General features: G+C 36.0%; 1 protein-coding gene across 5 annotated transcripts in view; it reads right to left on the bottom strand.

Moving 5' to 3' along the window:
* Window positions 1-27498, bottom strand: part of NAALADL2 (N-acetylated alpha-linked acidic dipeptidase like 2) — a 1313911-nt gene that overhangs the window by 22893 nt on the left and 1263520 nt on the right. For all 5 annotated transcript variants that reach the window (XM_027587309.2, XM_027587311.2, XM_027587310.2 and 2 more), the window contains one exon: window positions 21501-21696. In XM_027587309.2, coding sequence (XP_027443110.2) covers window positions 21501-21696 — 196 coding nt within the window. The remainder of the gene's footprint in view (window positions 1-21500; window positions 21697-27498) is intronic.

Genomic DNA, 27498 nt, shown 5'->3' with positions numbered 1-27498 from the left:
GATAACAGATTAGGAAGAAGGCAGGCATTTTAAAAGATGATTACTAAAAAATATTCCAAGGTTTTCTTTTAAAACAAATATAAGTAACAACTGAAATCTGAAGTAACAGTTCGTTTCATAACATCCGTATAAGTCAAGCAGTCGGGGGTAAAAAATATGTGGCCTGAATATAGGTGCTGTTTTTGAGTTACAAGACTGCTTAAAGGGAGCTTATCTTAAGTTTTATTTAGTATTTTAATAAGCAAAAAACCCCCCAAAGAAATAAACGTCTTATAATCTTATTGAAAGAATTTAAAGATGTCTTCCCACAGCTAACGGCTTGCATCACATAATTCAAGAAAGAGTAAAGATAAATGACCACATTATCAAAATCTGAAATAATGGTGTATGTTAGAAATGTTGACAGATCTTTAATTGTAGCAGCACAAAGTGTGCTGCTATGTGCACCATGCATCATCGATAAATAAGAATTTAGGATGTAGTTTTCTGCCTTGACCTTCAAGCTCCAACTGTGTTTTGATCATCAAGAGTCCATAAATAATATAATTTACAATCTGAAAAAAGACTATGTGGACACAATAAACCACATATGTTACCTGGGGAAAAGGGAGATATATAGTTGGCCTCATAGCCTCAAATTCAGTCAACCTTAAGACAAAATTCACTTATGTTAACACATCACTTTTCAGTCAGTGCCAAGTAGCTAATGTTTATCTTCAGTTCTATTATTTATGATCTTATAATGTAGGTTCATTTTAGAGAAAGTTAGATACCAGCCTAGTAAGTCTACAATATTTAGGTCTCAAAGGTCTCTTAGAAAACTTTTTTTCTGATTATCAGTATAAGATGAATATCCCTGAACTACATGAAAAGTCAAAAAGTATACTCTCCTGTACAAGAAAGGGAAAGCTCAGCCAGAGATGATTATTTATGTATAGTAATATCTTTACTTACTCTGAGATCATGCTTCTATAACATAACAATCAAGCTAAAGTAAGCTATAATAGCGTCTGGATGAATAAGTAACCATCCCAAGACCCAACAGACTGTCTATGAAGGGAGGTGGAGTAATACTGAATAACTGAGGCAGTCACCAGCAGGTTCTAAGCTCAGCACAATGACACCAATTACAAGTACTAATAAAAGCAGTAGTAAACAAGATAAACAACAAAACACGGAACTATTCACCCATTTTTCTAATTTGCAGCGGCAGATCATCTATAGTTATTTGGTCATTGGGACAAGTGACTCAACAGTCTTGAGGGCTTTGTAATATTACAAGAGAATGCATAACTTCCATGACTCTCACTGGACAAGAGAATGCTACATATTATTACATATGCATATTTTGAGAAACAAACTGATACCTTTTAGAAATGTTTTCTTGAGAAATTCCCTTCCATGCTTCCATTCCCATCTCTTATAGACCAGTCTACTAATTTGTAGGATCCTACTGATTACCACGTCCCCATGATTCTGCCTAGATCCTACCCAGATGAAGAAAACAAAAACCAAAATCACTCTTCTGAATAACGGCAACTCTGTTTCTTTCTTAGGATATATTACTTTTAACTTTATTTGACAGTTATTTTTAAAGACATTTTATATCTGTAGTGGATTATAAGAATAGAGGAAACACTAAACTATCACAGAGGTTGCAACAGTAAAAAGGGGCCACTAATCCCAAGGATACAGAAAGGTTGGAATTATTCAATTTTAAAACCTCAAGGAGGTGTCCTATGAAGCCGAAACTCAGACTCTGAACAGAGGTCACTGCTCAACTATTATTAATGTCTTTGAGCTCTGGGGTGGGAACCTGTGAAACTGGGATCCAGGCCTATGAGGAAGGGCTTCTAGACAGTTGGTGCTGCTTTCACTGACGAGGATTGAGATTGGTTTAGTTTATGCTGGAAAAAGTGCAGATGAGAATTAACTGCTGCTACTAAAGTGAACTGTCACTACCAGGGTGAAGAAGCCTTGCTAAAGTGTCTGTCACACGAGAAGGAAGCAAAAGCAAGAACAAAATGCAAACAGAACACGACATCTCTTCCTCTTCCAGTTTCCCATTTTCCCTTAGTGCCTCCCTAATTTGACTAAACCTAATCTAAATTGTATGCAATTTAGTGACTCTAACAAGGAGTCAGTCTGGACAAGCAGAGATGTGGTTTGCAGATTCCCAACTCCAGGTTCATGGCATAGTAGTAACAGGATGGGGTTGAAACTGAAAGGCTAAAACCTAATAACTGGCACATTTACAGACACAAAGCTATTGTCTAATCCACACTCATATCCTTTACATTATCTGGTATAGTAGTCCAAATGGTGGCCCCAAAGATATGTCCACGTCAGAATCCCTAGGACCTGTATACATATTACCTTATTTGGAAAAAAAAAAAAAAAAAGTGTTTCTGCAGGTGTGGTTAAGTTAAGGATCTTTTTTTTTTTTTTAAGGTAAGGATGTTTATGTAAGAAGATCATCCTGCACTATCTGGATGGGCCCTAAAAGAGAGAGATGGAGAAATCTTACATAGATATACAAAGAAGAGAAGAAAGCAAGGTGGAAACTGAGGTAGAGATTGGAGTGATGTGGCCAAAGAAAGAAAATGAATGCTGGCAGCTACTAGAAACTCTAAGAGGCAAGGGATGGATTCTCCCCTAGAGTCTCTGAAGAGAATATGGCCCTACTCACACTTTGATTTCAGACATCTGGCCTCCAGACCTGTGAGAACATAAATTTCTGTTGTTTTAAGCCTGGTAATTTGTTAAGACAGCCACAGGAAACTAATAAACTTAGTTTATGCCTTATATATGAGATACTTCATACAATTTATAATAAAGAGACAAAATAATAATCATAAAACTTTTAATTTACTTAGAGGAAGTTTCATTTATTTAAAACATTTACCAATATAAAATATCACTAGCAGCCTGAGAGCAATGAAATTTGACTAAACCTAATCTAAACTGTATGCAAATTAATCATTTAACAGTTAGAAGAAATCTGACTTTATGAATTATCAAGGCTCTCATTTGGGACTTACAGTAATAAATAGAAAAGTAAACATTTTCTGAAATAAAATGAAATAAAGGTATTCATCAACCTCTAGAAATTAATCAGGAAAAATATTTTGCTATATTTTTAATTCTTTATTTCCAATGTCCAGAATGATTTTCTATTCATTCATTTGATATTCCATCTTCTTTAAAAGATTTTATTTATTTATTTGAGAGAGAGAACACGTGCACACAAGCAAGGGGAGTGGCAGTCAGAGAGAGAGAGAGGGAGAAGCAGGTTCCCACTGAGCAAGGAGCCTGACTCAGGGCTCAATCCCAGGACCCCAGGATTGTGACCTGAGCCGAAGGCAGACACTTAACTGATTGAGCCACGCAGGTGCCCTGATATTCCATTTTAGAAAGAAAAACCTGGCACTGTAATCAGCTTTGAGAAAATATCTACTCTTTATTTTTTCAAAACTGTCCATTGAATTTCATAGTTAATAGCTAAGAAAAGGACATAATTGAGAACGTGGGGAATTTGCAACAACTTTCAGAGAGAGTACTTAATATTTGGTGCATACATTACTTTCTTTCCTCCTAAACTTGTGTATCTGACAAGGCTACATTTTGAATGATATTCTGTAAAATTAGATTGAGTTAGCATATCTTCCAAACTCCCTAGTGGAACATATGTAAGCTTTGATTAGAAAATGAGACCTACTATGATTAGCAATAAAAAAAAAAAAAATTGGAGACACTTTAACTGGCACATTAGAGGGCTGTTCCTTCCAAAAATATTTGGCCATGTTTCCTCCCATTTCAAATTATTGTATAAAGAGCCAATTACTATTTGCCTGTAATTATTTCTGGATGAGAAAAAGAAGGCAAGGTAAATCTTTAGTCCACATTAGGATTAGCCAAATATAGCCAGACAGATACAAACAGAATTTCTTCCCAAGACTTCCATTTAAAGTGCTTACCAAAAGTAATCTCACCTTCTCAGTCATATTATTTAAGCTGAAATCATAAGAACCCCAATTAGAAAACAGAGAATCTCATTTGGTCCACATCATAGCTATTAGAATCCACTGCTCATGTATGAAATCTGTAACTCATGATCCCTTCCTTATCTTTTATCCTCATATTTAATCCATTACCAGGTTCAGTAGATTCTATCTCTAGATAGAATCTACTACTGTTTCTGCTTCCATCAATATGAACTTTGGCAATGGTTAACTTTATATGCCAACTTGGCTAGGCCATGCTGCCCAGTTGTTTGGTCCAACATCATCTATATGTTACTCTGAAGGTACTTCGTAGATGTGATTAACATTTACAATCAGTTGACTTTAGGTAAAGGGGAGTATCTTGGTAATGTGGACGAGCCCCATCCAGTCAATGAGATACTTAAGAGCAAAAACTGAGATTTCCTGAAAAAAAAAAAAAAAAAAAAGGAATTCTGCCTCAAGACTGTAATATAGAAATCCTTCCTGAATTTCTAGCCTACCTTATAAATTTCAGATTAAGACTGCAACATTAACTTTTCCTCGAGTTTCTGGCCCTACTTGCCCTATGGATTTTGGACTTTCCAACCTCTATAATTGCATGAGCCAATTCTTTAAAATCTGTTTATCTGTCTATCTATCTGTATCTATCATCTATCCATCCTATTGGTTTTATTTCTCTGGAGAACTCTGACTGATATACTTAGATCATTAAAATATCACGTCATTTTTAATCTCTCCATTTCTTGCATTACTTCTATAATCCCCTCTCCACATATCTAATAAGAATAGAAGATAGATGGATAGATATACAAACCAACAGAAAGAATTATGTTATCTTCTGCTTAAAATCAGATTTCAAATGCACTGAAAATAACATCATGGCCTCTAGGCCCTTGTCTAATTCTTCAGTCTCAACCCAAGTTGCTTTCCTCCAATCCATTCGGCCATCTTAATAAAAAAAATCCTGGAATATTTTTTCTTTCTTTCTCTCTCTTTCTTTCTTTCTTTCTTTCTTTCTTTCTTTCTTTCTTTCTTTCTTTCTTTCTTTCTTTCTTTCTTTCTTTCTTTTTCTTTCTTTCTTTCTTTCTTTCTTTCTTTCTTTCTTTCTTTCTTTCTTTCTTTCTTTCTTTCTTTTTCTTTCTTCTTTCGTTTCTTCTTTCTTCCTTTCTTTTTATTATTGTTATATTATTATTATTATTTTGTACTTCTAGACACTTTTAAATTTGTAATTATATATTTAGTTGGTTTGTTGTCTGCCTATTCTGTTTCTTCCCACTGAAGGGTGAGGTCCGCAAGAGTAGGGTTTATATTTATATTTTTGAGCATGGTATTCTCAGTAGTTCTGGCATTTGGTGAACAGTAAGGCTTTTTGGAATTAATAAATGGAATCAGTAGTAATGGAATTAGTAGTAAACCTAGGTAAGGATTTTTGAAGAAGTGGCACCAATTGCTATTTCACAGATTAGAAAGACAGTAAAATAGGAAATGCAAGAAACAAAGTATCACCCAGCCCACAGGCATTAGTCCTACAGCTGAGGTCTGAGTAGTGGCAAAGGATTAAATAACCATTTTTTTCTGAGATAAAATTATTTTGTTTCTGCTTCTCTTTATTGGTTTGAAATAGGATCATTTTATTCACTTCAACTTTTTTTCTTTCTAATCTCCTTTTATTCTACTCCTATTGGTGAAGCTACTACTAAAGTGGTCATTAATTTAGTTAAAAAATAAAATTCAGAATGGCTGTAACCAGGTTTTATTGCTTACTAATTTATGTCATTTACCATCTCTGGAAACTTTGGGGAAAAAAGTGTTTTTTTCTGAAATTTGGGGTTCTTAATTGAAAAAATGGGGAAAATACCTACCTAGCTGAGTGATTGGCAGATCAGAAAAAATCTATAGAGAGCACCAAAGAATAAAATGGAATCTTCCATACGTGACCTTGGAGAGTATGGTAGAGTGAGAGAGGGTTTTGAAGCAAGAAAGCCCTGGGTAAAACTACCGGCTCCCACAATTATTATGTATGTTGTAAAGATCAGAACGAAGCACCAAGTATATTAAATGTCTGACATGACATGTGATTAGTATTCATTTAGAAATTCTTTCTTTTGAAGATTTTATTTATTTTTATTTGAGAGAGAGTGAGCGAGAGAGGGACAGAGCACATGAACAGGGGGAACAGCAGAGGGAGAGGGAGAAGCAGACCCCCCCTCCAGCTGCTGAGCAGGGATCCTGATGCAGGGCTCAATCCCAGGATCCTGGGATCATGACCTGAGCCGAAGGCAGAGGCTTAACAGGCTGAGACACCCAGGTGCCCCCACTTAAAAATTCTTATAGGCAGTATCTTTGAGTTTGTAGTCTCTGTTTGGCAGAGAAATATATTTCAAATTGAACAATTCCAATAAATGCTGGTGTGAGATATACCTCTACTTCCACTACCACCACGCCACTAATTATAGCCCAAGGCAGATCCCAGTTCCTCTAAGATACAGGAACAACAGCATAAAAGACCAAGTTGGTTTTTCTGGATCAAGTACTCAACAGTGTTATCAAAGCACAGGAAAAGATACACAACCCAATTATCACACAGGATTTGGAAGGCAGAAGAAGTGAAACCATCCTCTTCAGCAAAGGTTGCAGACAGACGGGTAGGCAGATGGCAGAAAGGAGAGTCAGAGTTTCTCAGAGAGCTCCTGGAGGCACCTGGTACTGTTACTGAAGCTTTTCTTTCAGTTCTGGTAGTTCTTGATTCCATGAATCTTAGTGGAAGCTTCCTTGACCTTTACATCTCTGACACTTCCTATGAACATATAAGCCTCTTAATTCTTTCGATTGAAGCTAGTCCTACTTTGAATTACTGGACTGTCTTCTAGTCTTTTCATTAAAACTTGTCCGATTAGAACAGATTGAAAGGAAATACTAGAATCCCACCATATGTAATTTGAGAATTTGTTGTATTTTTTATTAGGATTATATCTATTGTATATTAAATTATATATTATATTTAGCTCTAACTATTTCTATTTCCATTTCATCCTATTGTCCTTATAACTTCCCAGGTTGATGTCATTTCAGTATGGTTATAAATTCAGTCTCCTTTTTATTTTTGGTCCATAAGATGAAAAGGTTATACTGTTGTGACCTTGGTAAGCAGACTGGTTAAACAACACAACCAAACGTAGTGGTTGGCAAATCTTGTGGTGGCCATGGAGAAGGAAGGACATTTGTATCCGTTTCCTCCTCAACTAGAGTAACTCATGTAAGCTGTCATTTGAACAAAACATTACACCGGGGTGGGGTCCAGGAATAAATATTGCTCTACACAACTGTGTCTATGAGTTCTCAATCCTTTCTACCTGCGTCATCTCAATATGTTGTACCTGCTGCGTATTTGCGTGTGTGTGTGGCATAGAGATCTACTTCCTTATTATAAGAATAAGATGTTACTACTAATAATCTAGATATTGGCAAACACAATGATTTCTGGGCATTTGCTCTAGTAAACATGATCTACACCACAATCAAGTACTTTAGTTTCATTATGTAGCAAAATAAAATATTATGTGCTGTAGTGGGTACAAAGAAAATTCTGAGCGTGATCCTTTCTTTTAATTCTCTTTGCATCATATTAAATCAAGATATTTATATACATGGAAATGCTAAAATATGTTGTACTGATAGATAAAATAGGTGATAAAAGAGAAACAAATGCTAAAATGTTTAACATGGTTTCATGCAGAACTTAAATTTTATTTTTCTTCCCTCATTGAAATAATTATTTCAATAATTATTTTTATTTTTTATTTTTTAAAGATTTTATTTATTTGACAGAGAGAGAGAGGGAACACAAGCAGGGGGAGTGGGAGAAAGAGAAGCAGACTTCCCGCTGAGCGGGAAGCCCGATGTGGGGCTCGATCCCAGGACTCCAGGATCATGACCTGAGCCGAAGGCAGACGTTTAACTGACTGAGCCACCCAGGTGCCCCTCAATAATTATTTTTAAAGAGAATCAAAAGGTGACTCACATTAGTTTATAAACACTTACTCGGGGCGCCTGGGTGGCTCAGTCATTAGGCGTCTGCCTTCAGCTCAGGTCATGATCCCAGGGTCCTGGGATCGAGCCCCACATCGGGCTCCCTGCTCCGCGGGAAGCCTGCTTCTCCCTCTCCCACTCCCCCTGCTTGTGTTCCCTCTCTCGCTGTATCTTTTTCTGTTAAATAAATAAATAAATTCTTAAAAATATATATATGTATATATAAATACCTACTCAGCTAGCATTTCCATTATGTTAGAGATCGCCTATTTATCTTCTCTGACTTAATCAATGAAAAGAACGACTCTCATGGAAGTGAAGTGACTGGTAGGATTACCTTATCAGTGGCCTTTTAGGGTTTAAGCCCCAATCTCTAAAGTCCTCGTCTAGTGATTCCTTTTCTATACTGCACTGTTATTTATGTAAAAACATTTCCAACTCTGATATATGATATTTAACAGACAAAAGTCCCCTCTCTTTTAACTGCATTTAAGGTTTATGGAAACCAGAAAGGGTAGGCAATATCTTGGGAAAAGATAATCTTATTGATTCAGACAATAAGGCATATCTTTTTTTCCAGGAGTAGGGGTAGACGTGGTGCCTCACAGAAACACTTTTCCATACTTTAGGGCTAGGAGATATAATTGTCAATGTAGAACAGATGAAACTTAACAAGCACTTATGAAAATTGAGTCTTTTAATATCTGGCTAGATACGCACCAAAATCTAAACAAACTTACTGGTGACTTCTGAGAAAACTAGGAAGAATTTGGATGAAACACATGCAGCACTACCTAATAGGAAAAGCAGTGGTTTTGTTATTTATTTATTTATTTAACAGAGAGAGACACAGCGAAAGAAGGACAACAAGCAGGGGGAGGGTCAGAGGGAGAGGCAGGCTTCCCGCTGAGCAGGGAGCCCGATGCGGGGCTCGATCCCAGGACCCTGGGATCATGACCTGAGCCGAAGGCAGACGCTTCACGACTGAGCCACCCAGGTGCCCCGGACCAGTGGTTTTAGAGAAAACCAGACAGGTTCAAATCCCATTTATGCAACATATTTGCTTTTCCTAAGTTTCAGGTTTTTCTACCTTATACAGCGGGTAAAAGGACTGATACTGCAATTTTGTTAAAAGTGTTATAGATAATATATGAAAATGTACAGCACAGTGCCTGGTACAAAGTAAATCCTCATCCTTGAGGAATATGGTTATTATTCTTATTCATAATATTATTAAATACACCATAAAATCACAACTCACTCTCAGACTGGCAATGTGTCTTGTTTTGCAAATATGACAACAGTAATTTTTCTCACCTTGTATAGAAAGAAACCTCAAACCTGAGAAACATTTTTATAAAATTATAACAGTTGTGCACATATGATTTCTATTTTGATCCTAGCAGACTAAGTTTTAGACCAATTAGCCTAAAGTGGTTATTGTCAATTGAAATTTTTTGAACAAGTGTTTCAATGTCTAATCAGATTGCAGTGAACATTATCTGTCAAAATGGGATACGTTCTTTGTTTCAATATTAACAAAATGAGCTATTAAAAAAGGAGGCTTGGATTGCAGTACTTTAATTTTTGTTTTAATTTGGGAGTTTAGAAGTAGAAACTTTAAAAATATGAAAGGGATACATAATTATGAAGCTAATGTATATGTTTATCATAAAAGTGTAATAGGGAATGTACATAATGATCAACATTATAAAGATTTTGTACATGAGCCAGGTCTTCAATCCTCTTCTGGAAATTTTACATTGTGTAGATTATAAAACTGTATTCATACATAGATTCTTTTGTGCAAGTGGTCGCTATGAAAAATATTTTAAAAGCATTATGGTAAGGCTTAATCACTAGTTATTTTTTCATAGTCTAAAGAAATCAGAGGCATTTCTGATAGAATTAATGACAACAGAAACAATGGTGGGATTTTAGGTCCATTCAGGTCACCCACACCTCGCCAAGAGAAATAGTACAACCCGAACAAAGTAGTTATTATCCCAAACACCAAACATGAGGTTCTATTGGTATTTATATAGCTAACTCTAATTAAAACACCATGAAAACTGTATAATGAAATCCTTTATTCTAAAATGTGTTTTTTCTGGGGGGGAGGGGTTGGATTTCAAACTCTTTAAATTCTTTTTTTTTAAGATTTTATTTATTTAGGGGTGCCTGGGTGGCTCAGTCGTTAAGCGTCTGCCTTCCGCTCAGGTCATGATCCCAGGGTCCCGGGATGAGCCCCGCATCGGGCTCCCTGCTCCGTGGGAAGCCTGCTTCTCCCTCTCCCTCTCTCCCTGCTTGTGTTCCCTCTCTCGCTTTGTCTCTCTCTCTCTCAAATAAATAAATAAGATCTTTTTTATTTATTTGAGAGAGAGAGAGCATGAGCAGGGGGACTGGCATAGGGAGAAGCAGACTTCCCGCTGAGCAGGGAGCCCAACGTGGGGCTCTATCCCAGGACCCTGGAATCATGCCCTGAGCCAAAGGCAGATGCTTAACTGACTGAGCCACCCGGGCGCCCTTCAAGCTCTTAAAATTCTTAAAATCAAATGTATGTACAGAATACATAGCTATAAACCTGATCATAGGGTATCTGGGAAGTGTGTTTTATAATAGTTCTGTCTAATATCATTGCTTGCCTAAGTGTAAACTAGTTCTAACATCTTTCAAAAGCAAAGTTTTGGGAGCTTATGTGTTTGAAAAGTACTTTTAATGGATTGCTTGCTTTGTTTATTCTTGGCTCAAGGCAGAAGCATCTTGACATTTACATTGCTATTTTCCTGCTCTCAAGGATGCTAACAAAAAATTGTCTTGGCTTAGATTAGCTTGAAATTGTCCTCTGAACTTCTAGGCCATTCCAGCTATCTTGGAAAGGAATTCCTTTTTTATGAACCTGCTCCCACATTCTATAGGGACACAGAGTCTGAGACTCCCTCAAACAGGTACAAGCAGTTGTACACACTGTCCTTCAACTTACAAATAAGTTTCTGTTCCCAAAACCCCTGATGAAGGCCATTGTTTGGAACTCACATGAATCCCCCAGAGAAATAATATTATAAATGTAGTTGTTTGCATAGCACCCACAGACTACTTAACGGCAGTGTAGCTGAAATACCACACATTTAGAAAGAACAATAGGACAATATTACAGTATAACTGGTAGTTTTGTTTTAAGCATCATAATTAGCCTTTAATTTATTTCAAATGATGGTGCTTGAGGATGTTCACTTTCCCAGAGCTCCATTTCTGCCAAGCAGCTAGCATTCAACATTGACTCACGCTTTTTTCCTTCTCAGTTCCCCACATTCTCAAATCAAAACTCAGGTGCTTGGGGCACCTGAGTGGCTCAGTCCGTTAAGCATCTGACTCTTGTTTTCAGCTCAGGTCAGGATCTCGGGGTCTTGAGATCCAGCACCCCCCACCTCCATGCTCAATGGGGAGTCAGCTTGAAGATTTTCTCCCCCTGACCCAGCCCTCACTTGCCTGCCCTCTCTCTCTCTCTTTAAATAAATAAAAAATAAAAAATAAATCTTTAAATAAAATACTGCAATACAGATGCAATGGATGGATTATCGAATCTTTTCCCCAAAGCCACACCAAATTTCTGATCCTTTGGTAAAATCATCCTCTAATCCCATATAATCAGTTACTAGTGCAGTAATGCATATGTCTATCTGTCTGTCTGTCTGTATATTTCATAATGGGGAGGGAGAGAAACCCTTATTAGCTTTTGCTGTTTAACTGCTGACTCTTTAAATATGTAGAGACTAAACATGGGATCTTACCCAGAGAACCTCTTCCAATGTACGAATGTGAGGCCATGGTAATGTCTTTCACACTCATACATTGCAGCTGTCTATTAATAAATCTTTGCCAATCACATTTTTGCTGAGAGCAATTTTAACATCCCATGGTTTTTTATTTGTACACTAAAAGTTTAAAATCAAAGATCTTTCTATGTCTGTGCAGCTTAGTGTAGTCACTTAAAATAAAGGAGATAGCTGTAGTTAGGACTTTCCTATTTTTAAGACTATTTATTTATTTCAAAGATTTTATTTATTAATTATTTGAGAGAGAGTGAGAGTTAGAGAGCCCAAGCAGTGGGGAGAGCAGCAGAGGCAGAGGGAAAAGCAGACTCCCCCCTGAACAGGGAGACTGATGCAGGACTCGTCCTGGGATCATGACCTGAGCTGAAGGCAGACGTTTAACCGACTGGGCCACCAGGCACCCCTTTTTTTAAGACTATTTAGCTTGGTATAGGGGCAAGTGAAGAAAGGAGGCATAGAAACAGAACAGTAGCCTCAAAAACTCATGCCCTTTAAGGGCACCTGGATGGCTCAATTGGTTAAGCGTCTGCCTTCGGCTCAGGTCATGATCTCAGGGTCCTGGGAGTGAGCCTCGCATTGGGCCCCCTGCTCAGTGGGGAGCCTGCTTCTCCTTCTGCCTCTGCCTGCTGCCCCCCCACCCCCGTGCTCTCTCTCTTTCTCTCTATCAAATAAATGGATAAAATCTTTAAAAAAAAGGATTCTAAAAATTTGTGACAAGGCCAAACATTTTGGGGAGATTTTCTAAAATAAGCTAGGAAAATTGCATATTCTATAAGATATTAAATTTCAAGCATGCAATGGCTGGTGCCCAGATCTAAAAAGTCGTTCAAACTTCAACACTTCAAAACTTAAAAGGGAGAATCTGCCCCGAAAGACTATGCTGCTTGCAGTGCTGTTTCCTAAACACATAAAAAAATGTGGTTTGAAAGAAGGCTTTCCTACTGGAAAAGGTTTGTCATTTAGAGTGTCCACATTTATTTTGGAAGCTAACACTATTTTAAAAACTATATCCACTCTTTTTAAAAACTGCATGTTTAATTCTATCCCATCCCAAACTTTTTATTTTCTGTGGGATCTTATAATTCCTCAATATGGAAGCTTTTAGCAAATGTTTAAGGGAAAGGACTGTATAATAAAAATTAAAAATGAAAGAAAAATTTCACTGTAGTGACCCTGGGGAAAGAGAATGTGTGTTACTGAATTTTTAACTATTTCTCCTTTGGTTAAAAGAGATATGAGGAAGAAGTTTTGGAATCCAGAACACTATCAAAGTCAGAAGTAAAAACAACAGAATGGAATAAAAGTTACTTTTATTTTGTAATATTTGTATAGAATTCTAGAGTTTAAAAATTATTTTCTCACATTTTATCCTCACTTCATCTAGTGTTATCTCAGTATTTTATCTAAATTTATCCTAATATGAATAGACCTTTGAGGTTTTCTATTTTGTTGAGAAACTGACTTTCAGAGTTACTATTTAGCTTGCTCTAAGCCATGCAAGTAGTAAAAGGTAAGTTTTCCCATTCAAACTCCTTCCTACTTTTATAAATCCCAAATCTTTTTATAAATCCCAAACAATATCACTACTGCATGATGGTTTTAATTCTGCAAACTATTCTGTGAACAAGTGAGCTGTTGATAGTAAAAGGCAGTATTAAAGTATATTGTATGGCAAAAGAGGAAAGGCAATTCAATAGAGAAAGGATAGTCTTTTCAACAATTAGTGCTGGAACTACTAGACATCCATGTGCAAAAATAATGCATCTGGATATAGACCTGCACTAGTCACAAAAATTAACTCAAAATGTATCATTGACCTTTTATAAAATGTAAAACTATGAAACTCCTAGAAGACAACATAGGAGAAAATCTGGGTGAGCTTGGGTTTGATGATGAACTTTTAGATTCAACGTTAAAAGCACAACCCATTAAAGAAAAAGTTGATAAGTTGGATTTCATTAAAATGAACACTTCTGCTTCACAAAAGAGACTGATGAGAGAATGAAAAGACAGGCATATCTGATAAAAGACTCGTATCCAAAATATAAAAAGAGCTTTTAAAACTGAACAATAAGAAAGCCAACAACTTAAGAAGAGTCAAAAGACATTTCACCAAAGAAGTTACATAGATGGAAAATAAGCATATGAAAAGATTCTCAATATCATATTTCATTAGAGAATTGCAATTAAAATAATGAGATACCAATACTCATCTATTAGAATGGCTAAAACCCAGAATACTAACAACAAATGCTGGTGAGGATATGGAGCAACCAAAAGTTTCATTCACTGCTAAGGGGGAACTGCAAAATGCTACACCCACTTCGGAAAACAGTTTGGCAGTTTCCTACAAAGCTAAACATAGGCTGACCATATGATCCAGCAGTTGTGCTCCTTGGTATTTACCAAAATCAGTTGAAAGTGTACATCCACACAGACCTGCACACGAATACATACAGCAGCTTTATTCATAATTGCCAAACGTTGAAAGAAACCAAGTGCCCTTTAATAGGTGAATAGATAAGCAAACTGTGGTATATCCATACAATGAAACATTATTCAGTGATAAAAATAAATTAATATAGAAAAGACTCAATCACATTGCTAACTGAGGAAGCCAATCTAACATACTGTATGATCAAATGATAGTACATTCTGGAAATACAAACAGTAAACCCTAACATAAACTATTAGTGCTAATATATTAATGTTGCCTCATCAACTGTGACAAATGTACCACACTAGAGCAAGATGTTAATAATAGGAATAACAGTGAAATTGTGCCTTGTGGGTGGGGGAAGTGTGAGTGTGTGTGTGTGTGTGTGTGTGTGTGTGTGTGTGTATGAGAGAGAGAGAGAGAAAGGTTATAGGAAAATTGTATGTTCTGCTCAGTTCTTCTCTAAACCTAAAACTTCTCTATAAAAGACTTCCTTTCTTTCTCCCCCCCTTTTTTTAAATATATTGTAGTAGAGAATGAATAGGTTCACTGGGTCACACTGCTTACTCTGACTTTGCAGAATAATAACTACCAGGAGTTAAAAAGAAACCAACAACAAAACAGATGACACAAGCTCCCATCTCCAGACGATGCCCGTTCCCAGGAGTAGTAGAGCAGTACGTACTGGAGTTATATAGAAAAGGAAGAGGAGAGATGAAAGACTCAGAGTTTTTAAGAAAATGCATAATCTTTTCCCTTTTCAGGGACAATGAGTCAAATTTTACCTTGTGGGATTTTGACTGTAGTAATAATTTTGAGAACCTTTGTAGTTTCTAATGTGCTTTCCCTTACAGGGTCCCTGATCATATACATTGCTTCATCTGTTTCCCACTGCCTACTAAGCTCGGTATCTCTGGAGAACTTTGCAGCTTTTCATTATATCATTGCAATCTATCACTGTATTGTTTCCTGCTCCCCTCCCTCAGGATTAGAAGAATTCCCTGATTATAGAGGTGAAGCTTAATACTGTGTGTGAGTGCCCATTGAATCAGATTCTTGGAGCTAAAAGGGAGTTTAGAAATTATCTTTATCAATACGTGATCACGTAATCACCCTGAGACCCAGAGATACTGAGCGACTTAACTAAGCGGCTGGAGACATGGACAGAGAAGAGGCACATCCTTGCTTCATCAGCCTAGGCTGAAGGGAATCCTAAAAAAAACAACCCGAAATAAGATTCTCAAAGCCATTCAATCCCTAAATTCATTAATTCTTCCTTAGCATCATCTCCCAAATCAGCCCTTTGTTCTTCATTCCTGACACTAATATGCTCCGTCAGTTTCTCAGCACGCCATGCAGTTCTTACACCTAGAGTCTTCCTGAAGGTTTCTGTTCTCTTCCAGCTCCAGGACGAGAGAAATCTTCCTAATGATGCAGATTTCTTCATGGCTTCCTTTGTGTAAAAAATGAAGTTCAAACCTCTCAACAGAGAATTTAAAGTACTCCACAATTTCATTCCTTCATATCTCTCCATAGTTATGATCCTAATAGCCATTCAAACTATTCCACTTCTTCTCTACTCTCCGGTACATGATGTACAATCTCTCTGTTGTGCTTTTCTTCACACCATCCTCTCCTAGAAGTGCTTCCTTTCTTAGTCAGTTTGGGCTACTATAATAGAATATTACAGACTAGGTGGCTTATAAACAACCCAAACTTATTTTTCACAGTTCTGGAGGATAAAAGGTGTAAGATCACAGTCCTGATAGATTTGGCATCTGGTGAGGGTCCGTTTCCTGGTCCACAGACATCTTGTCTTCACAAGGCAGGAAATGGCAAGGGGGGGGTCTCTGCAGTCTCTTTTACAAAGGGCACTAATCCCGCTCATGAGGGAGGGTAGAGCCTCCCAAAGGTCCCACCACTGAATATCATCCCCCTGAGGATCATGCTTCAACATATAAATTTTGGGGGAAGAAAAACATTCAGTCTATAGCACCTCATAATTTAATGGACATCCTATCATTTCCTTAAGCCCAGATAAATTTCCCCCTTCCCCTAAAAAGTCATTCTGGACCATCACAAGATAAAAACTTCTCTCTTCACTGAATCCCAACAACTCTTCTTGCCTGTAGTATTCATTAGGAAATTTGCATAAGTATTCTTTGATTTTTTTTTATTTTTGATTTATACAGTTTATGTCTTAAACTTCTTAAATGTAGGGATGTTATATTGCCAGTTTCCATCAATATGCTTACACAGAGCAATGTTCGATGAGGGTTTATTTATGAGAAAGACAACACATTTTACATGCAACATCACAGAATTTCAAAATCTTTGAATCTTCTGATGCTGAATTATGGAGAAAATTGCTTCACATATTCCAAAAATAATGTTTCGGTGTTTAGTGACACTTTGGTTGAGGCAGTATCCTTTAGGACACAACCCAAATTCTAAATGAAATATTTAGCTTTATACAATGAACTTCTGTCAACAACTTTCTTGAAAAACAAATTACTTTTGACTTCCTCCTTGTCTATTTGATGAGAATTGTCATAACACCATCAGGTTGAAGAGTAAGATTCTTACATGAATAACATCTCTAAAGGTTATTTAATGTTAGAAAAAATGAATCTTGTTCACCAAATGTTCTTTTATATGATGTCATTAACAATTTTATCTTTACTCCATATGGTTATCATTATAATCAATTTTTCCATTTTCTTAAACTGCATATGATCTTGTCACACCCATTTTTGTACTTTGAACACTTCCTCCCCCATAAAGGAAAAGCTTACAAGGATTGAGAGTAGAAAATCTACTGTAATTTTGAAACTTTTGCTTCAAGAACATTTAGAAATACAAATTCTCTACTAAGAGAAAACATGAAGTAGGATGATTTGTTACATATTTCAGAAGTGAAGTAAAAATTCATGACAATCTTGGGATAAAGGTCAGTCAGATAAATCAAAATGAGGCTATCTATTTGCATCTATCTATTTAAATCTATTTGCCGTTGGCATATATATGAATTAATAGGGCCAAAGAGAATAATGGCATACATGTATTTCTTCAATAACTGTAGCAATAGTTTAAAATAATGTCAAAATATTGAACCATAAGCTTTCAATTTGAAAGTCTATTATGAGTTAGAACATTATCATAATCAAAATTTTGAAGCTTGCACCCTGGGACTGGGATACAAGTTATACCGTAATCATATCACTAACAGGAAAAAGAATCACTTTCTTCATCATTGTTAACTCAAGACAAGATCAGTATTTCCTTTTCCACTCAAAATGTATGATAAATAAATATTATTGAAGTGGTAATACAAAGTTCTCTGGATGTATACCTCAGACCATAGGGGTCTTCTATAACTAGTGCAAGTGCCAAGGAAGGCAAATGGTGAATGTGTTTACTATATCATGATATATAAAACTATATTCTTAATGTATGATTTTTATTAATTTCTGAATTTTTCATAAATTAAAAGTGAGGGAAATTTTTATATTCTAAAATATAATTTCCTTATTCTGATTATGACTTTTTAGTAATGCTGAATTTAATAATGTGGCTTAATTATTTCTTTAGCTGGTATTATACCTACCATACACTATATTTTACTCAGTTACCTTGTTCATTCTGTTTCTCCATCCCCACCTCTGGAATATAACCACATCAGAGCAGGTGTTATTAACTTGAGGCAACTTCTATGTCTCGGGTGCTTACAAGAGTGTCTTAAAGGTATCTATTGTAATAAGTTAATATTTTCCAAAGTCTTATAAGGCGGAGTCATAGTGTTAGAAGAAATGATATAAGGATTTTATTTTATTTTTTTTAAAGATTTTATTTATTTGACAGAGAGAGAGACAGCCAGAAAGAGAACACAAGCAGGGGGAGCAGGAGAGGGAGAAGCAGGCTTCCTGCAGAGCAGGGAGCCTGATGCGGGGCTCGATCCCAGGACCATGGGATCATGACCTGAGCCAAAGGCAGATGCTTAACCATCTGAGCTACCCAGGCGCCCCAATATAAGGATTTTAAATGAGAATTTTGAGTTTAAAATCATAAAGGAAAATCACCAAATATCAGAACTAGGAAAGATTTTTTATTTTAAACAGGTCTCATTCTACCATCTCTGTAGAAATTAAGATGCAGAGAGATCAAGTGTTTTGTCAGATCAGAGAATGTTGGTACTAAAGGCCACCTTAAACCTCATACAGTCAAAATACTTAGAGCTACTTAGGCTATGCTTTAATGCATGCAGTGGTAGTGAACTCACTATCACTGATGAGTTCACTACCCTATAAAAGTATCACATTTCATCTTTTAAGAACACTATTTGTCAGAAACTTCTTTATTAGATGTAATTGAGATGTGTATTCCTGTGCTTCGATTCTTTAGTCCTAATTGTGTCCTTCAGTCATGCACAGTATGTCTAGTCCAGGGTATTTTTAATGTTATATGTTATATATATATATATATATATATATATATATATATATATATATATACATGCACAAACACACACATGTAAAGTGATGTAGTGCAAAAGTATAAATTTGATGTCCTTTATGAATGAGAGCTTCGGGCCAAAAAGTTTTCCTGCCTCACTATTTTTCCAATACCTCTTTGCCTCCTGCCTTTTCTCACATACTCACATGCATATATACACACACAAGACATAAACACACACACATACGTTAAGCTGTTATACACATATGCACATTGCATATGCATCCATTCACGAAAAGGTGTGTGTATTTATATTTTGTGTCTTGTAGGAAAATCAAAAACTTAAATAAGAATATATAAAATAAGTTATAATCTTTCAAACTCCATTTTCCCTCTCTTTTTAATCTCTACTATATTAGGAACCATAAAATAAAAACCATGTTGTTCTTCTCTCATCCTCTAAAAGCCAAAATTAAATCCCCCTTCCATATCAAAATGGGTTTATTAAAGTATCTATTAAAATTGCTAAAATGTTTCTAGAAGTCACTCTGTTGTGACCCTCCAACTAATATCTCTAATCTGGTGTTTCCAGATCCATCTAAATTCCACTATCCTCTGAATAGTAAACTTATTTAGCTCTCTCGACAGGGAGCTTCTAGAACTAAATGCAATACTCTAATTGTGGTCTTACTAGGAAGAACAGTATAAGCTTCTCTCCTGATTCATTCAAGAAAGTGTATTTTTCCCAATACAACCTATAATCCCATTTGGTTTTCCCATAGCCATATCATGTCTGACTCATACTGAGCTTAATGTCAAAAAAAATTCTTAGTCATTTTCTATATGATACTGCTAAGCCATTTTCCTTTATTCTATACTCATGCAGTTGAAATTTCCTTTGGGTAGGAGAATGGTCCTCAAATTGTACATATAATAATTACTCATATAACTACACATAATAACTGCATTAAAAAATAGTGTCAACTGTTTCTTTTGCTGTGCAAAAGCTTTTTAACTTGATGAAGTCCCAATAGTTCATTTTGCCCTTGCTTCCCTTGCCTTTGGTGATGTTTCTAGGAAGAAGTTGCTGTGGCTGAGGTCAAAGAGGTTGCTGCTTGTGTTCTCCTCTAGGATTTTGATGGATTCCTGTCTCACACTTAGGTCTTTCATCTATTTTGAGTCTCTTTTTGTGTGTGGTGTAAGGAAATGGTCCAGTTTCATTCTTCTGCATGTGGCTGTCCAATTTTCCCAACACCATTTGTTGAAGAGACTGTCTTTTTTCCATTGGACATTCTTTCTGGCTTTGTTGAAAATTAGTTGATCATAGAGTTGAGGGTCCATTTCTGGGCTGTCTATTCTGTTCCACTGATCTATGTGTCTGTTTTTGTGCCAGTACCATACTGTCTTGATGATTACAGCTTTGTAATAGAGCTGGAAGTCCGGAATCATGATGCCACCAGCTTTGCTTTTCTTTTTCAACATTCCTCTGGCTATTCAGGGTCTTTTCTGGTTTCATATAAATTTTAGGATTATTTGTTCCATTTCTTTGAAAAAAGTGGACGGTATGTTGATAGGGATTGCATTAAGTATGTAGATTGCTCTAGGTAGGATTGACATCCTCATAATATTTGTTCTTCCAATCCATGAGCATGGAATGTTTTTCCATTTCTTTGTGTCTTCCTCAGTTTCTTTCATGAGTATTTTATAGTTTTCTGAGTACAGATTCTTTGCCTCTTTGGTTAGATTTATTCCTAGGTATCTTATGGTTTTGGGTGCAATTGTAAATGGGATTGACTCCTTAATTTCTCTTTCTTCTGTCTTGTTGTTGGTGTATAGGAATGCCACTGATTTCTGTGCATTGATTTTATATCCTGCCACTTTACTGAATTCCTGTATGAGTTCTAGCCAAACTGTGGAAAGAACCAAAATGTCCATTGACAGATGAATGGATAAAGAAGATGTGGTGTGTATATATATATATATATATATATATATATATATATAGATAGATAGATAGATAGATAGATATACAATGGAATATTATGCAGCCATCAAAAGGAATGAAATCTTGCCAGTTGCAATGACATGGATGAAACTGGAGGGTATTATGCTGAATGAAATAAGTCAATCAGAGAAAGACATGTATCTTATGACCTCACTGATATGAGGAATTCTTAATCTCAGGAAACAAACTGAGAGTTGCTGGAGTGGTGGCGGGTGGGAGGGATGGGGTGGCTGAGTGATAGATATTGGGGAGGGTATGTGCTATGGTGAGCGCTGTGAATTGTGTAAGACTGATGAATCACAGACCTGTACTGCTGAAACAAATAATACATTATATGTTAAGAAAAAAAGAAGAAGATAGCAGGAGGGGAAGAATGAAGGGGGGGAAATCAGAGGGGGAGACAAACCATGAAAGACTATGGATTCTGAAAAACAAACTTAGGGTTCTAGAGGGAAGGGGGTGGGGGGATGGGTTAGCCTGGTGATGGGTATTAAAGAGGGCACGTACTGAATGGAGCACTGGGTGTTATATGCAAACAATGAATCATGGAACGCTACATCAAAAACTAATGATGTAATGTATGGTGATTAATATAACATAATAAAAAATTAATTAAAAAATAAATAAAAAAGAAATTAAAAAAATAGTGTCATGTTCACAGAAGTTACAAATTCTGAAAGTTAAATGTAAAAATTTAATTGAGGGGCATAAACAAACAAAGGTTAAGACACATATCCTACCTATAAAAACCTGGTGGCACTTGCTGTACCAGGAAGTTTTTTTCCATGTCTTGGAGAATGTCATTCAGCATTCGGACACGGAGGGGAATTCTCTCCTTCGGATCATTCGCAGGACGCATCTCATCTGACTGGAAGAGTTCAGCACTCTCCCTCAAGCGTGAGGCCAGGGCTAGCAGTTGAGTGTTGGGTTGATCACCTGGTGAAGATAAATGAGTCCATCTCAGAAGAGACATCCTTAAAGGAGCAAAATAAGCATTCCGTAATCATGATGTCAGAAAGGAACATCAGTTAAACTTTTATAATGTATTAATTCCACCAAAAATATTCTGTCTGAACAATTATATTCTGCTAAGAGTATTAAATTTATTGCTACCACTACTACTAATAATAATAATACTAGGAAATAAGTACTCATTGAGAGACTGCTATGTTCCAGGCACTGTATTGAGCACTTTACATATTTATCTTGTTTAATATTCACCAAAGCTTGTATTGTCATGTCTATTTCATAGCATCTGAGAATTAATTAAGGCAAGCAAATTGTCCTAGGTCATGAAGCAAATAAATGACAGGCCAAAATGAGAAGCCTGATCTTTCTGACTCGAAAATGCATGCTCTTCATGGCGTATCCTGTATTTCTATGGGAAAAAAGATTGTAGAAGAAATTATCTTCTGAGAGGATGAGATACGTTACTCTGTTGTGATGGGCTCTTTTGCTTTACTAATAATTTCCTGTAATTTGAAGCTGAAATACATCTTTGATTTGAAAATACCCTGAAAACTATCCTATGTAATGTTTGCATTGCTTGATTTTGCTTTTGGGATAATTTTTGTTATGCTTTGTTCCTATTTGTTTGTGTAACTTACTGGAAGTCATTTTGATATGAATGGTGAGAGCAAACATAGGACATTCCTTTGACTAAGAGTAAGGCAGCATTAGTATAGTGATTATGGCCACTAGACCCTGGAGCCAGACCATCTGAGTTCAAATCCCTGCTATACCACTTAGTGGTTGTGTGATGTTGGGCAAGTTATGGAGCTTCAGTATCCTAATCTATAAAATGAATAAAATAATAGCATCTGTTTCATAGATTTTTTTGTGAGGTCTAAATGAATACTTTATAAAGTGTTACAAAAGTATTCCCCTACAGGTAGGCAGTTACTAGCTGATGTGACTTAACACCTTGTTTAAAAAGCATTCTTTTGTTATACCATGAGAGGGGCATTCCCTCATTATCTTCCTGATATTCCCCATCATTTGAGTCAGTCTCTGGGTGAGGCAACAGTTAGTGGTGCCGTTCTCAGGAAACTAGGTACAAATGACTCCAGCAAGGTCAGAAACTCAATACAGAGAATTATGTCAAGTCAAGGTGATGAAATGACCATGGACCTGATAGATCTAAACTGGCTGTCCTGAAAGCATGGCATTGATATAATGGAGAGATGAGGAAGCCAAAGGGGACCTTTGCTTGGGGAAGTGTCAGGCAAAAGGGAAAGATCACAAAGGGACTCTTTCCAAGTGAAATTCAAGGGTTACCAGATCCCCAAACAACTTGTCTTTGTGAAAATGCAGATTCCCAGGCCTGCTGAATCTCTCTAGGGGTAGATCCCAGGAATCTCCATGCTACCCAGATTATTACACACATTTTAAAGTTTAAGAAACACTGTAGAGAAGTGATGCGCTAAGGAAAGAAAATCTAGGTTAGAATTATAGCTGATGTATAAAATGCATCTTCATAGAATTACCAACCTCTAACATAGTGATCTTTATTGTCTTTCCCCTTCATCTAATGGGGACTATTTCACGTGTCAATTTCTTTAGAGGCCAGCACAATTCTGACACTCAATAATTGTTTACTAAATAAACAAAGGAGATTCAATAAAGTATTTTTAGAAAAAAATCCAACAACAAAAGAAAACTATGTAGAGGTAAGCAGTTTTCAAGAGAGCTGTAAAGAGATAGCCACTTACACGCTTTCTGTTCACTGAATTAACAATATGAATAAAATCAGTTGTAGGAGTTCACAGGTTTTGGCATTTTGATGTTTTCAAAGTACATTCTGTATTCATTAATTATCTTGTTTGATATCACAACAAAACTTGAGGTTGCAAGGGGAGAAATTTTTGCTCATTGAGGAAATTTAGCACCCTACATAACAATTATAATGATAATGCCATTTTATGAAGTTATGGCTTATTTTAAATTATGATGTTTCACTGAAGTTAATACATGGGGAACTTACAGGAAATACCTTTGTACAAGGAAAGAATAAGACCAAAAAAGGCACATTTAAATTGTACTGGAATAGAAAGACTGTACAACAGAAAAAACAAGTTTGACATCCTTGAGAGTCTTCCATTTAAGAAAGAAAAATCTGTTCTGATCTAACATACACTACAGAATTGAAGACATTACCACCGAATCAAGTGAGACAAATTGTACCATTCTACCTTATTTAGCTTTAAAAGAATTTATATTTCATGGTGGTGAAGAGGTAGAGAACTGACATCTTTAAGAACTGTCTTGTTCCAGAAAGGACCCTGATAGTGAACACCTGCCATCTACACAATACCCTATATATTACTTCCATGGTATAAGGTTACAAACTGAAAAGTAGCTTTACTTTCAATGTTCACTCAATCATTTGTATACATAACTGATGTTCCAAAGATTCCTAATAACCATTTTAATGCCAATTAGAGCTTGTTTGTCCATTTAAATAAGACCCATAAAGTAACATCATTGACTCTATGTAAGTTGTGACCTTAAATGATTTTTTTCCCTATGATCTTAGGATCCCTGTTAGAATGTCACCTCTGTGAAGGAAGAGATCATTGTCTGTTTTGTTCACTGCCATTTCCTCAGACTAACACTATGCCTGGCATATCACTGAATTATCTATTTTGATCATAGCATCATAGCATCTGTAATATTTTTATCCTTATCTGCCTTGTCTATCTCCTTTCCTTGACTGAAAAGAACCCCACAAGGTCAGCAAATATGTTTTATCTCTTTGTATCTCTAGATGCTAGCACAATATCTGAGATATGGTTGTCATTTATTAAAAATTTTGTTAAGTGAATTTTGAATTATAAGATAATGTTTTGAGATATTATACTAAATAATGCCTACAAAGTCACTTAGGGAAATGTTTGGCATATAATGGAAACCAACTAATTTTGATAAAAATCAATAATAGTTGCAAAGGAAAAGATAAGAAAAGAAGTTATTTTAGGGTAATGAGAAGTTAAATTCAACTAAATTGAATTAAAATATGTCCTGCCAATAATCCATAAAACTAAGAATATATAAAACTTCATTTAAGTCACAGTGAATGTCAGAGAACAGAGGACTAATTGAGCCTCTTAGCAGTTCAGGTTTAATAAGCAGTAAGTCCATTTGACCAAAGAAAATGAACTGGGAGTTTGAGATTTCTCTCAGCGAGAGTTAATACAATTATCTTGAAGTTATATGCACGTAGAGTCTAAAGACCAAGGTCTTGGTATCAAAAAACATGTAAGAGCTCCATCTACTTAACTACTACCAGTGTAGTTTTGAATAGATTACTTAATATTACTGTCCTTCAGCTTCCTTGGGGAAAACACAGAAAATTGTCATTTCACTATCTAAGCATATAAATCACTATGTAAATGGAAGTTACTATTATCAGAGTACGCAAAGTATACATAAGTATAAATTACTACCAACTCATTTTTCAAAGACAAGCAAAAAATACCATAACTAATGATTTTTTCTCAGATATGCTACTTTTCACTTCCTCAAATCTGTGCGCCCACTTCTCCATAAGTGTACTACACTCTTCCCTGTATACACTGTAATAAAGATTCCCAATTTTATTTTGTGATGACTATGAATCTGGAGCCATTTTTTTCTTTCCATGGACTGAATCTCAAACTTCTGAAGAACAAGGAAAGGGATAATATAAAAGTTAAGGAATTAAACCACCAGCCTTCAAAAATGATCCTTTTACATCTTTGCTTCTGGTGAAAAGCCAATCGTTAATAAGTTTTTACAGCATGACAGAATATATTGATATGTGATAAATATTGAATATCAACCTTAGTATAATACAAAATAACTGACACTGCCTAGTAAAATTATCTTATTATTCAAGAGACCATTGAAATGGACTTCTAAATTTCAAACAGAAACAATGCATTTTTTCCTTTGTCTCAAAGTAAAATACAAACATATGTTCAGTAAGTAAATTACTGAGTGCTATTTTGTGTGGTGTTCTATAAGTACTAGGAGAGAGGCAAAGACATAAGATTAAATCTCTAACCTTAATAAATTCCTAATCTAGCTAGAAATAATACACAAATTCAGAATAAATAAGGATCAAATAAATGCTCATGAGAATGACTGAAGAGTTTATTGTGTATAAAAATATCCTAAGTAAATCCAGAGAAGTGAAACTTGAGAGACAGATCATGGAATTGCCCAGAAATCAGGGGCATCTAAAATGGACCTCTTGGAAGTTCTGGGACTCTTTCTACATTAAAGCAGTCGAGGATGTTCCATCTGTAAACAACAATATTAATTGCTACTAATTAATCCCTTCCTATTCCCTAAGTCCTCAGCTTTCTAGAAGATGAATCTACCTCTAACTTCAACCCTTCCATTTTTCCATCTTGTTATACAAAGCACAGAGCTGGATATTATAAGCAGTAGTAATATTAACTGAAATACTGAAAAGGAGAGAAGGAGGGAGGGAGAAAGAGAGAAGGAAGGAGGAATTATGAGTCAGTGGATAGTGAGATAGTGTTGAGATTTATGGAGGCCAGTTCAGGAGAGGCTCTAAAACATACTGAAGGAAACCTGTCCCTACTCCTGCCTTCTGGCCAATCATCACATTGCAGCATTCTCCCCTTCAAGTCATTTGGGAGGCAGTGTGTTGTAGTGGAAAGGGCAAGGGCTTTGGAATATGACAGAATTATCTGTATTCAAGCCCTAAACCTACTGCTTAAATATGTATACCTGAGTAAGACATAAACACACTCTCCCCCACCTCACTCAAGTTTCTTAATCTCTAAATTGTTCTTAACAATATCCAGTTCAGCTCATGTGGTTAGAGTAAGGTTAAATGTCACAATGGACATAAGACACTTAGCATATTACCTGGGGTTTTGTGGAGTGACCTCAAAAGTGCCACGGTGTCCTCAGAAAACTTGCTCCTCTTGAGGACCATTGATATAGGATCCTAAAACAACTTCCAGTAGTAGATCAGAAACTCAAAGGCACTTCAAACATGTCTTATCCATCAGGTCTCTAAGACATCTGGATAAGACTAGTAACCACAGTGCTGTCTGCCCTCACTGAATCTGTATGTTCTGTTCTACCTGCCAGGACCTGGGACCTGCCCAAACTACCTCTTCTCCCCAGGCACTTCATATCTTGATGAGTTTCATCTTGGCATAAACTCATGTGTTTAAGTCTGTTTTACAACTTCCTAGACAAATACACAACTGTCTGATTTTAAAGAATGATTTTACTACTTACTATTGTGGTCTTTCTTCAGAGTTTTATACTCCAAAATGTTTAAAATTTCAGTTTATTTCCACTTTTCTGTCTTTTCATTCTATTTTGTGGCTATATTTTTAAAGACTCACTCAATTTCATCTTAAATTAAGAATGAAGTGTACTGGTCATACTCTAAAACCACATTTTTATATCAAACAAACATAGCCTTTTATTTTAATAGTATTTCACAGAACCTATTCTTCTATGGATGAGCTTATCACAGTTTTCAAGGTGCTAACAATTGCACAATCATAGCTTAGACTTCATTGATTTATAGTGACAAGGGAAAGTATGATTTATGTTCCACATAACACAGTGGTTAAGAGCAGAACAGATTATTTTGGGGGAAAAATGTATGTTACTTAATGTCATTTTAAAAATATCTTGTGGCATCACTAAAGAGAAAAAAAGAAATTGCCAGTATGATTTCATCCAGGGGAAACAACAGTCCTTTAT

This window comes from Zalophus californianus, chromosome 1 (assembly GCF_009762305.2).
Source record: "Zalophus californianus isolate mZalCal1 chromosome 1, mZalCal1.pri.v2, whole genome shotgun sequence".
NCBI lineage: Eukaryota > Metazoa > Chordata > Mammalia > Carnivora > Otariidae > Zalophus > Zalophus californianus.
Note: the sequence above shows the minus strand (reverse complement) of the source record. Positions and strands in the feature narration are given on the sequence as shown.